General features: G+C 36.6%; 1 protein-coding gene across 1 annotated transcript in view; it reads left to right on the top strand.

The window, feature by feature from the left end:
• Nucleotides 1-8404, top strand: part of LOC145977874 (protein SLC31A2-like) — a 28843-nt gene extending 20439 nt beyond the window's left edge. The window contains exon 4 of the mRNA XM_083110207.1: nucleotides 1416-8404. Coding sequence (XP_082966333.1) covers nucleotides 1416-1797 — 382 coding nt within the window. The 3' untranslated portion in view covers nucleotides 1798-8404. The remainder of the gene's footprint in view (nucleotides 1-1415) is intronic.
• Nucleotides 8405-13127: the final 4723 nt, after the last annotated feature.

The raw sequence follows: 13127 nt of genomic DNA on the forward strand, positions 1-13127 counted from the left end.
CCTGTGTCCAGTTCATCCAAAGTCTCTCCCAGTCGGCAAGGATCTGCCACGCTAGACTTCTCGCTCGCCCAGCGCAGAAGCCCAGCCAATGACATAACCTTCCTGAGTCACCTGTCTATTGAGTCTCAATACGTCATTCATGAGTAATATTACACTATGGGCTTACAAAGTGGATCTCATTGATGATGGTTGAAGTTCCTGAACAAGGAATGTCTGTAACACGTTCAAGTAGCTCTTCATCATGTCCTCTTGAAGAAGAATGGATCAATGAGGTGGCCCATGGAAACTGCACATCACACATTGACCTTGGGGTTATCCTGCTTATGTGTGAGGCTGAAGGGCAATCAACACCATCAACATTCACAAAATTCCTTCCTCATGTCACAGTCCTCTTCTATCAGATCGTGCACAAATCTCAACTTGTAGGGCCTGGCTTTCACTTTCTTGCATAATATAGCTACTGTGTAACGTAAACCTTGCCAATCTCAGTTCCAAGGATCTTTGTTTAAGAGATTTCACTGGACTCCGTTGCACGCTCGCTTGCACTGCATCCACCACATCGTCACTACGTGGCAAATCTTCCCGTAGCCTTAAACTTTTCTGACCTGCATTTCTGCCTTACTACACCAAATGGAGAGTTGGAATTCATTGTAAGCATGTTTTGAGGCTAATTCTGTGATGGTGGCTATCTCTTCCTGTAGGTTAGTGATCTTCAAAACACTTCTCGTGGGCCGCATGCAGCCCCTGTCTGTAATTTAGCAGCCTGTAGTGAAATAAATTTAAAAATGCAAACCGGTGATCTCAAAATATGTGATAGTCAGAATTTCCTGTTAATGTGAATATAGTCCGCTATAGGCCACTGCCTTAGATCCTCTTCTCAGGTTTTGGAGGCTGTTTGATAAAAGTGTAGCCACCACATGTTAGCCTTTTGTTTGGACAGGAGGATGGAAAGGGCCTAGAAGTATTGGTTGCCTGCTTCTGGTTTTCTGTACACTGTGGTTATGAATTTGTTGACTATACACCTGATGGTGAGGCCAAGGAAATTACTAGAACAATAACAAAAAACAGTTGCATGGATTGATTGATTGATTTGCTTTTAATTTACTTTGCCTTTTGTGCCACTTTTGACTCATTTGTGAAGATGGAGATGAGTGATGAAATTCATGAATGCACGCTCACAAACACCCATGCTAATGCTATGAATGGGATTTGAACCTGGCGATGTGCTAACCACTCCACTATGGGGGCCGGCTGCATGGATAAGTGAGTACATCAACTCTTTATATCTATTTACTACCACATCTCTCATTTCCCAAAACATGAACTGTAAATATTTCAAAAATAATTTTCATTAGTATTATTTTCAGATTGAAATATCTAAAATGTTCTTAGCGCTGGTATAACATTTTTTTCAGACTTTTGCTACTTCTTCACCAAACTGGTCTGCATGTTGTTGAAGATATAGTAGGATATTTACTAATGTTGTCCGTTATGACATACAACACTTACATAGCATTGGGAATCTTCGTTGGATCCGGTTTGGGATATTTCATATTCGGAATAGCTCTGAGTGATGGAGAGACCTCTCATATTGAGAGGTGTTGTCCGAATGAGGATCAGGGTTCGGATAAGGAGCAAGATGGAGCATCTTTGTTGTCAAGTGTAGCCGAGGGTGTGGCGAGCGTACTTAACGCTGCAGCTAAAAGTGAAGGAACGGTTGAGGGAGAACAGAATGCAAGGCATGTCGTTGAGGTGCACAATGAGGATGGGACACCTCCGGACCAGGTAATTGCATGAAGCACCACTTGCTCCCTTGTCGTTTGTGATAAATGTGGACTTCCTTGAATTTTTAGTACAATTTTTATATGTAAATGATGAATATATATATACACCTGGTGTTTCATAAATAATTGAGGGGATACAAAAATGTATTACAAGTAAACTATTGAACTTACATTAATGAAACCAGTCCAGAACGATCGAGGAACACAAACAGTTTGTGCGTGTATCTTTTGTTAAGCTGTGAGTTCATATCCGTGCCACTAGGTGACACTCAAATCACCCACAGTGTTTTGTGCAATGTTCTGGTCCCCATGTAATTTCATTTTATGGGGTTTCATGAAAGACAGTCTCACCGATGCCGTGTGATATTGACAGACCCATGTTAATACGATTGTGGTAAGAAGTAGATCGTGACGATGTGTGCCATATCACCCGTAATGCACACATTGAACATTTGTAGGTGTAAAGAAAAGAAACAAAAAAAAACAAAAACGTTTGAGTTTCTCGTTCGTTCCGGACTGGTTTTTCTCTTGCAATACATTTTTGTAATCCCTCAGTTATTTATGAAACACCCAGTATATTTACATGCACATACTCGTACATTATAAAACATTTAATATTTCACAATTATTTTAAATGCATGTGGCCTTCTTTTGTCTTTAAAGATTGGTTACGTTGACTGTTGCTGGTTAATAATCTGAGCATATAGAAATTCATATCACCTACTTTTGAAACATCTGTAATGTTTTTTTGTTGTCAGTAATGAAAGTGAATAAGGTGTATGTTTTTAAAATGAAACTTTTGCAGATTAACATACCCAAATATAGTGTCTGCTCCTATTTACCAGTCTAACTACCAACAGTCAAAAATAACAATTTGAACAAATTTCATGGAGAAATGCATATTGGCACCAATCCTTTGAATATAGTCATGTTTGATCATCAAGTACTTTTAATAGATTTTTTCATGGAAAATAGAAGAATATAATAAATTTCATTGTATTAGAAGTAATGGAGAAATTTAATGAGACTGCATTAGTTAGCAACATATATTGATGAATTCCTCTTTAATTTTTTTTAAAGTATTTTATTATATGCGAGAATGGGTGAAAATAAAATTCGCAAAAGATAAATGAACTGTTTTAAAATGAAATAATATGAGGTAAAGTAATTGTATTTAAATGTTTTCTCTGTGTATTATATACATGTGAAATGCAATGATAAATAGGATAATTGATTCTTTATAATTTGCTTTGCTGTTTTGTAACTTGATTGGTTTTGGAATGGAATATTGCTTAATATAGTTGAAGCTGCATTGGTGCTTGTATGGGTGAAAAATTAATACATTTGAGTGACTAACTTTTCTGTTTAAGTGAAGGTGGAATGTATAGTATGCAGCTATTGTGGCAAGAAATTGTCTAAAAAAATACTTCTTAGCAGCAATATGGAGATTATCATTAGTGGTCAACTTTTAAAATAATGACACCTTTGATCCCAAAGAGAGTGCTTGGATTTTTTTTAAAAAATTCCAGCTGTTTTCAATGTTTCAATATGGTAAGCAATAAAAGTAGTGTGTGGCTGTATTATAATTTATATTTAACATGCCTTGATTTGTTAGTATTTATTAATTTTCTATGTACCAGAATTGTTATTACAAAGCACATAAATGAAAAACAACAGTGTAACTGTTGATTGGGAAATATTAAATATTCATTGGTTTCCTTGATTTAAGCAGAGTGAGTGGGTTAAAGTGTGTTCTCTTTATTTAATCCACGCAAACTTAGTGCAGAAAATTTGTCAAAAATTAGTGTTCACATTTAAAGAACACGGGAGTTTGCTTACAGTACACATCTTACCTTTTACTCTTTGATCAGAATAATTTAATAATGCTAAGATGTTTTAATATTTATAACACTGTAATTATTGTTTCTTTAAAAATATCGATGTTTCCTTCATATCACAAAGAGAAAATACAACAATTTAAGAGCTTTTTATCTGTGTTGCATGTTGTTCTTTTATTGTTTCAAAGTACATAAAATGTTTCTTAATCTCACTTTTCATGAACAATAAAACAATATTTAAATAAAATGGTGAAATTAAACTAAGGCGACAGAAGGAATTGTAAAATATGCATCAATTGCAGATGATGCATAATATTTTTTTATTATATGTATTATTTTGCATGTTCATAATGTTTATGCCTGCAAATATGTATATTCTTACTATTCTTTCATTGCATACTAATATATGCATGCATTGCTGTAAAAGTGTTCAAATTGTTCTTTATAGGTATTTTAAAAATTGTGTTTGTATAGAGTAAGTGGATGGTGCAGAATGATGTCTGTTCATTTACTTTAAAAATTATAACCCATTTTCACTTGATATAAACATAGTTAATTATATATTGATTTAATTAGCATTTCATGTTGAGATGTAATAGTGTACTTATTGTCTTTGAACAGCTTAATTTAGACCAATGAAGTTGGAGAACAAAATTTGTAGTCCATGGCAAAATAACTTTGCCTCTATGATAACTCAGGAGTTTGTGCCATTTCAAGCCTGTTTATAAACTTTGAGTGTACAGTTTTTTTAAATTTTGTGCTACCATTTCTCTATTGTATTCTTAAAGAACAGGGAAGTTATTGAATCTAGTCTTACACCTTTTCATAGTTAACTGATAAACAGCGAAGACACAACATATTTTAGAAATGGCTTTATATATTTCAGATAAAAAAAGCAAATATTGTCAATTAATTAAAATTTAATGTGAAATATTATTATATGGTATACCATATATAAAAAGGATATGGTTGTTCATTAACAAAATTTACAAATTCAAACATACTTGAGGAAAAATTATGCATATTGTAATGAAATAGAAAAACACTTTACATGATGATATTAATAACTTGTACTAATATGAAGATGTGTGTGTGTGTGTGTAGTGGGGTTGCCGAAAAATATGCCCTGGTAAATTATACATTTGTTGAGAAATGTTTTAATTTCAACTACCTTTTACTACCAAGCTTTACCTATAACCTGACTGAAATAAAAAAGGAAAGTTAAAAATTGTACTTACGTATGTGAGTATAGTGCTCTTATTGTAGAACGACGTTTCAGAGATTGACTATCTCTTTCCTCAGGTTCGTATAAAAAACTAAGTACTTGGCATAGTACTTCGTCAAAAATGTAATATGAGGATTGTGGTTAAGTGTTGGTTAGGGTACATTTAAAATATTAAGTTTTTGCTATTAGAAGTACGTAAAAACCAAGCCGTTCCCTAAAAAAACTTGTACAGTAGACCTATTCACAGGTAAAAAAGTTAAAAATCTAAAAAACCTGCATAAATCACAATGCAACCTGCAGGTTTGACCTTTCCTACCCAACTGTAGGTAGGCGACAAACCTATAAAATGCTACTGACTGAAATATCAAACTATTGGTATCTTGCACCCCCCATTTTACAGAAACATTTACTTATAAATTATGTGAATTTTTATGAATTATGTTCATGGTTAAAATTAAGAATTCCTAATTGTTTTTTCATGGGATGGAAGAAATTACGTACTAGGACATGTGAGAGAGTAATTACATAAATGAAAGTCATACATATAATCTCTTTGACAATTTATAAAGGTCAGTCAGTGGCGAACAGGCCACCTTGTATATCTCGACGTGTAGATGCTGCGGTTCCATGAAACTTCTGCCACTAAAAGGCACTTCCGTTGTCAGCCAGTAGATGGCAGTCACATCGCTGGCTTGTGTGAGCTCTGTGTGCAGATGTGCAGGGACTTGTCTTCCGGCATATCATGAGGATCAGTAAGGGAGAGCAGTCGTGTGTTTCCTGGTGGCAGAAGGTGCTAGTACGTGATACATTCACCATGGATTGGTGCAGTGTATGGGGAACATTGTTCATCTCTGTTGAAGGTGAAGGAGTGGAGTCTGAGGTCACTGCAGGATGTTCCCCATACAGTGCCATCATTCGATGGTGAATGTTTTGTGTAGTAGCACCTTATGCCATCAGGAAACACTCGACGGCTCTCCCTTACTGGCCCTCATGATATGCCGGAAGGCAAGTCCCTGCACGTCTGCACTTCACAGAGCTCACGCAAGTCGCGATGCGACTGCCATCTACCGGCCGACAACGGAATCCCCTTCCAGTGGCAGCATCTACATGTCGAGATATACAAGGTGGCTTGTTTTCCACTGACTGACCCTTATTCAAAAAAATGTTCACAGCTTGCACATAAAGATGAAAGAGAGAAAGGGTTTAATAAAATATACAAAAGTGAGAAATACATAATGAATTTTAAATTTAACTTGTATACAAAAGGTGCCGATAAATGCAAATATGTATTCTATATTGATCACATACATATACACCCAGGCAATAAAACCAACATATGTTGCAAACTTATTTTCTCATCTTGCATCTCCTGACGCCGGATTAAAGGAATGAAATTTCAAGGCACTCTGTTGGTTATAAGGTATTTTCATAAAACAATGAGTAGCCAAGTACTGATTGTGTCAGCTTTTATGACCTTTATAAAGGTTACTAGTCAAAATAACCTCATTGAAGTTATTCATGCAAGACTGTAATTTTGTGTTCATGTTTTGTAATCCCACCGTTAAATGTTGATGAAGTTGTTTTATTAATGAAATCTTTCCCTCTGATTTTATATTTTATTATTTGTTTTTATTGTTAGTTTCGTATTAGCAAATACTTATAGAGAATGAAGTATACCATATCCATTAACATTCTGGGGATCTTTGTTTCATTTTTTAAATTAGAATAAATGTAATTTGTCCTTTGTATGCTGTTAATACTCTAATAATTACTAACAAAATATAGATAATTAGAAGCAATGTTTGTATTCTACTGTAAGTATAGGGTCTATCAATATATATCTACCATTTTATTATGTAAGTTCTTCAATAAGTTTTTTTCCTGGGCTATAACTTTTTTATTGAGTGAGGGAAGTTTGTTTTTACATTCAAATGAAAGTTTGGAATGTCCTCTTTTAAAGGGTAACATCACTTTTTTATGTAGTCTCCGATACCCTTCCGCCATTGGTGTACTAGTTTCTGCATGCTGTATTAAGCAGAGGGATATTCTGGGCATATTGCTTGAAACAGTGAATCATATCATTGATTGACGAACTTGGGTTCAAAAAAGTGTGTTCCAGGTGGGTCCCTCTTCAGCTGACAAACCTTAGCAAACCTCATTTTCACAGTCGCACGGCCATTCCATGACTTATTGACTGTACTGTGTATGTACACAAAAAGAAGGAAAGAACCTTTACATTATTTTCATTTGAAATAGGGCTAAATCAATTCCATTACAGATGCTCTTTCTGATTGGCATCGGTATCAATGCTTCAAAATTGTAAAAATTAAAAATCGTTCAATCCAGTTTTTATATTTTTTTTCTAATATAATGCCTGCGTAAAATAAATTGAAATTTCGAATAATCCCTAGACCAGAGAAATACCCAAACTCTAAAAAAGTGTCGATGGTATTGGTGAATAAATTCCTGCAGATATGTATCAACTCGTACTGATGTATCAGTACTGTTATTTGAAATTAAGAAAGGTAATATTGTATCAGGTTACTTTGCAATATTTTGGTTGTGAGGTAACACATAAAAATAAATTTGCTCAGAAAGTATTGTGTTTGTGTACAACTTTCGGTGCTTAAGATCACACTTTTTAGACTCGGGCTGTGTCCGAAAGGTACAAAGCGCAGACCTGAAGTACAGTCTTGATGGAAGTGACGTATCCTAGTGCAGTTCGAAAGCGCCAAGTACACAAGCAATTGAGACCACAGCTTGGAGCACGGATCGTTGCAGATTGATCATGTGATTTCCACACTTGTTCATTTGTTTGAAATCACGGAGGTAGAAAGCCATCAACACAAATTAAATATACGTTATAGGCCAGAAAGTTGTTGCTTGAAGTTCTTCTGTGTGGAAATGTATCTATGAGAACATTTGAAAGTGCTTTGTGATTTCTATGGTGAAAAACAAGTGTTTAAAATATGCAGAAAACAATGTGTTCTCAGTTTTCTATACTGATCGTATGTGGTGCTGCGGTGGAAGTGCAGTTCAAAAGACTTTCACTTCCAGTCGACGATTTTACTTGCACTTTTAGGATATTCGCTTCAAGTACGCTCTTGCATGTTTCGGACGCGGCCTAAAGGTGGAATCTGAGGCACCACACTTGAAATGCTCATCCAGTACTCACCAAAGAAAAAAATTGTATTCACATGTACATTCAGAGTAAGGTGGCTACAACGTACATGAGTGTAGTGTGTTATACTGTTCCATTTTGTATTTACCCTGAGATTTTAGTTTGTTAAGTAGGAGGATTGATAACTTTTGTCATGTTGGGAAATAAGCAGAAAATGTTGAGCAAATTTTCATGTTTTTGTATGTTTATACATATACAGAGTTAAATCATTGAATATGTAATTGAAATATTAGTATTTATCATTCATAATCATATTTATATGTACTGTAATCGAATCTCATGAGAAAATTTGTAATTTGCAGGGTTCTTTATACGTGTATATCTGTATGTTCAATGATGAGCAATAAGGAATAAAATCATTCTACCAAGTATTAAACATTTTGACATTTTATTTTTTATATGGTCTTCTCACATTTGGAAAGCAGTTGTTCTGAGGTGAAATATTCAGTGGCCATTTATGCTGCATGAATTGTTTTCCATTACACTTATGGATTCGAAATTGATGGCTGGTAGAATTTTCACTTCTGTTGCAACTGCTCACAAGGATTTCTTTATATTTTCATTTTCCAAACCATTTTTGCAATATCAGTGGTCGATGCTTTGTTGTATCTTCCTTTAAGGTTTCAATCCCCTTCACGCAGATATTGTGGCATTGTTTCCCCAGGATGACAACTTTGAAGTGAGGGGAGAAAGAGGCAGATGGTCGTAGTTTCAAAATGGTTTTTGACTTAGGTGCCTTTTCCCAAATACCCTAGAGTTTTGTTGCTCGCTTTGCTTATATAATAATAGCTTACAAGCACACATGTTTGGGGTTTTGATGAGGTGATTGTGATTATTTCTTTTTATTAGCAATATTATTGTATTATTAATTCCCCATATGCTGTAACAGGTGTACTGAGTGTACCTCATAGTAACACCTTGTATATTACTCAGTAAAACATAAATGAATGTCAAATTCACATTTCTAACTTATTTTCGCAAGACAATTTTACTTTTGCAAGGGGAATTTGATAAAAAAAAATGTAATTATTGCTGTGGATTACTAAAATAATTATATTTTTACTCCAAGCAGAGGGGAACAAGTTCTTTGAAGGAGAAACCTCATTATATTCTAGCCCTGGCCTTAGGAATTTTTAGCTAAAGTTCTGTATATGTCTCGTGAAACAATAACTGAATCAGTGACATGAGGTGAGGCAACTGCAGCATTATATTAGATTAGTTTAATTCCATCCATGAATCATATGTTTGCATTTACACGCTGTGATATCGGACATGTCAGTTTGGGTTCACAGTACAACAGTGATCAAAACACTACATTTAAAAAATACCTTTGCTACAGCTTCAGCTATATTTACCAAAAAGTAGCTCGCTACGCTACTTCTGATTGCTACTCGCTACTTTTGCACTTCTGCATAAAAAACTAAAAACAACCATGTGGATATTCAGAAGGAGCCCCTAGTGCGACAGTTGTACTTACTGGAAAATAGTTGCGGTTATTCACTATTGGTGAGCCCAACTTAAAGAGTTCAGTATGGGGCTTATGGGGACAGTGTTGCCTCATGGTGCGCAGTGGAAGAAGGCTCCGGCGTGCATCGAACTTCTGCTGTAGTACACACCGCAACAAAAGTTAGTGATTAACGGAACGGGTACTGTTCAATACAAGAATACAAATCCTTTCGCCATGATTTGATGGGAAGCTGTTCTTTCATGCGGCTGGGGTACAGAGTAATGACGGTCCATGGAGGGAGATTTGCAAATAACTTTTTCCGAATATACTTGTCATACGTCTTGCTGTCCATTTCATCGTGTACGTTGGCCGTGTTTTTTCCCTTTAAGTCCACTTTTTGCACAGAAAGGCTAATCGGGACTGGACCTACAGTTTAAACTGGGATCCGAACTACTATATGCTTCCAAAGGGTATTAAACCAGGACGTTACCACTGTGCCATCCGGGAGGCCTGTTTCACATTTATTGGCACACTGTCTTGTTTGAGACAAAACCGTGTTCATTACCGGCATGCACCAAAGCAAATCTCTCCCCCCAACCTGTAAGTGCTCGCAAACAACTCGTAAGGCCCCACAGAAAGTCTTGTTGTGTCTTTATTGTTTTGTCCCTCTATTCGTTTTGCACAGTAGCAGCTCGACAGTCATAGGCGGGTCTAGATTATTTTTTCTGGGACGTGCACAGAATATGCTGCAAGCATTACGTAATATTGGAAATATAATGTGCAGATTTGCAACTTATTCGATACATCAAAGAGTGCCCTTATATCAGTGTTGTGCCCAGTGTTTTCGAAGGGGGAGGGGGGTAGTACGTATACTTTTTTAGTAGCTGATCCTCATATGCCATCTTCTCCTGCTGTTGACCCTCTTCTTTTAGGAATACTTATACAAGGGGGAGTTATGACCAGCATATACGCCCATTGGACACGTCACGTCATTCACATCAATATAATTGCAAGGGTTCGTTCTAGGTGTAATTTGTGGTCAGATGAACTAATCGGAACTGAGCCTTCAATGTATAATTCATCCTAGAATGTACCTCCACCAGGAAACTGAACCCAGGGTCCTTCGATTATAAGGGGATAGCATTAGCAGAATTTCCGTCGTCGCATTATAATCAAGTGATCCAGGGTTCGATATCTGCTGGAGGCACATAGTACTTCGTATCTCACATAAAACTGTAGGTCCAGTCCCAACTAACCTATCTGCGCATAAAATTGGACTTAAAACTCAATCAATCAATTATTAGTAGAAGTGTGAAATAAAAGGAGTTCTATTGTATTTTTACTCATATGAAGGATAATTACAGAAAGGAGACTGACATTCTTTTAACTATCTAGGAAAAATGGCTCTATCATTTTTTTAATCTTTTAATATAACGCTCCCAATACTTTTCATAATACTTAGTCATCATTTTGGGAGGGGCAAGTGAACCTCCTCCCGAAAAATCCGGCAATGTATTATATACAATGTGCCTGCGAAGTTTCGCCGCACATCGCCTCGTATTAAAGTTATATTCGAAGTCGTACCTCTTGACGTTTTTTCTGCTCGTTTGGTGTTGCAAGAGGACCTTTAATCGCTTCGCTATTAATTTTGTAAACAGTTTTGAACGAAATTCCAGTCGTTTCAGCATTTTCACTTGCAGTCCAACTAACACTTTTACCGGGATTTTTCTGCTTGAAGTATATTTATTACAATTTGTCTCTCTTTACTTGTAAGACTCTGGACACTTTTATGCTTGATAATACCACCCCTTGCCATTTTGCTGTTGTAGAATAATTATAATAATAAATTCCTTCAAGAAATACCCAAAATGAGAAAGCGCAAACGCAAACAACAAACCATTTGACACCCGACAGGAGCCTATTCACGAACTTTTGCCTGGCCATTCCCCGCCCCCTTCCCTCTTCCCAACACGTGTTTGCAGCAAGTGGCAACCGTCGGACGGCTGTTAGTTTTAACTCCCCAAATCGCGGTAAACACAAGAAAGGAAAACGTCTTTTTTTGATGGTCCGAATTGCAAAAGAAGGTGTAAACCATCAAAGCCTTACATTTCCTCTGGTTTTTGCTTATTTATTATTTTCTCTTCGAATGATAACGACTTTTGTTTCTGACAGAAACACACTTGTTTAGGGGTGGTGATCTCAAAAGTAAAAGCCCATAAGGGTCCATGCTGAACTCTTAACTTGGGCTCCACTATAGGGTGAATCAAAAAGAAAGTTACACCGACCTCTGTACTAAGAGGTAAAATAATCATTCTTGGTGGCAACATTGTGTGGAATGTTTTCTTCACACACCAGAAGCAGCTGTGTGTGAGTATGGTACGTCGTATTGAGGTGCGTTCCGTCGTCCGATTTTTGTGGGCACAAAGGCATAATTGGAGTAAAATCCATCGCCAAATTGTCGAGGTGTATGGTGAGAATGCGATGTCACGCCCCATGATCGCAAAATGGTGCCAGATGTTTGAAGAGTGAAGATCGAACGTGAAAGATGAACAGTGTGTTGGGCAGCCTGCAACTGTGAACACTATCGACAAAACGGATCGTGTGAATGCAATCATCCTTGCTAACTGCCATGTGAAAATTAAAGAGATTGCAAGTGAACTGAACATATCCTACAATAGTGTGTCTATGCTGATTCATCTCCAATTGGGTGTATCATAAACTGTGCTCTCACTGGGTGCCACGATTGTTAACCGTTTAACACAAAAGTCAACTCAATTGAAATTGGATGGAATTTTTACGCACAAGAAATAAAAAAATCTGGTTACACGATTCAAAAAGAGCTTGGAATACTTTGGTGACTATGTCGAAAAAAGTTAAATGTTCATGCATTTTTGTGCAGTCACGGACACTTCTGGGTTGTAACGACCCTATTGAAGAAGCACTCAAGCAAGCCATCCACGTCTGACCACCAAGCACCTTGTGACTAGACAACCCAAACAACATTGTAATTCTGCGGCTTGTATACCAGTCACGGGTATACATCTCTGTAAATTGAGCAGTGATGCCAAAGAGAAATACGAGATGAAGATTGTCGGAAGTGATGTCTCGTGTTCTCGACATGGAATAATACTCGGTCCAAGTTACGTTCCTTTATTTAATGTTGTCTGGTAACGAACCTGACGGACTGGGTTTATATTTTCACTCCTTGCATTACACTAAGTTCTATATTTTACAGTTATATTAATGCTTTGAACGAAAATAATACCTAGAACAACATCCAACACACGTTCACACCACTCTTGTCACACACATGCACGTGAAAACGCACACACAAAGCTAAGTTTTAACTTCCAAGTGAATATCCAAATGACAGTAAACGGAGAAGCATGATGTGCGAAACATGTGATATTTCACAGAAAGAATGCGTCTATTTTTGACATACGTGGTTTCTATTAATAGAGAAAGAGAAAATTATCAGAAATTAAGATGCATTTGCTTTTTCATGTGCTGAGGAAGGAAACAGACTGACTGGAAAAAAGAAAATGTAGTGCTCTTGATAGTGTGTTGATTAGCGTGCAGAACTTTCATCAGCGAGGCCTGGGTTTGATTCCCACCATGGGCAACCTTTTTTTATTATTTTCTTGCAGTGAAC

This window comes from Lepisma saccharinum, chromosome 23, assembly GCF_977018435.1.
Source record: "Lepisma saccharinum chromosome 23, izLepSacc3.1, whole genome shotgun sequence".
Lineage (NCBI taxonomy): Eukaryota > Metazoa > Arthropoda > Insecta > Zygentoma > Lepismatidae > Lepisma > Lepisma saccharinum.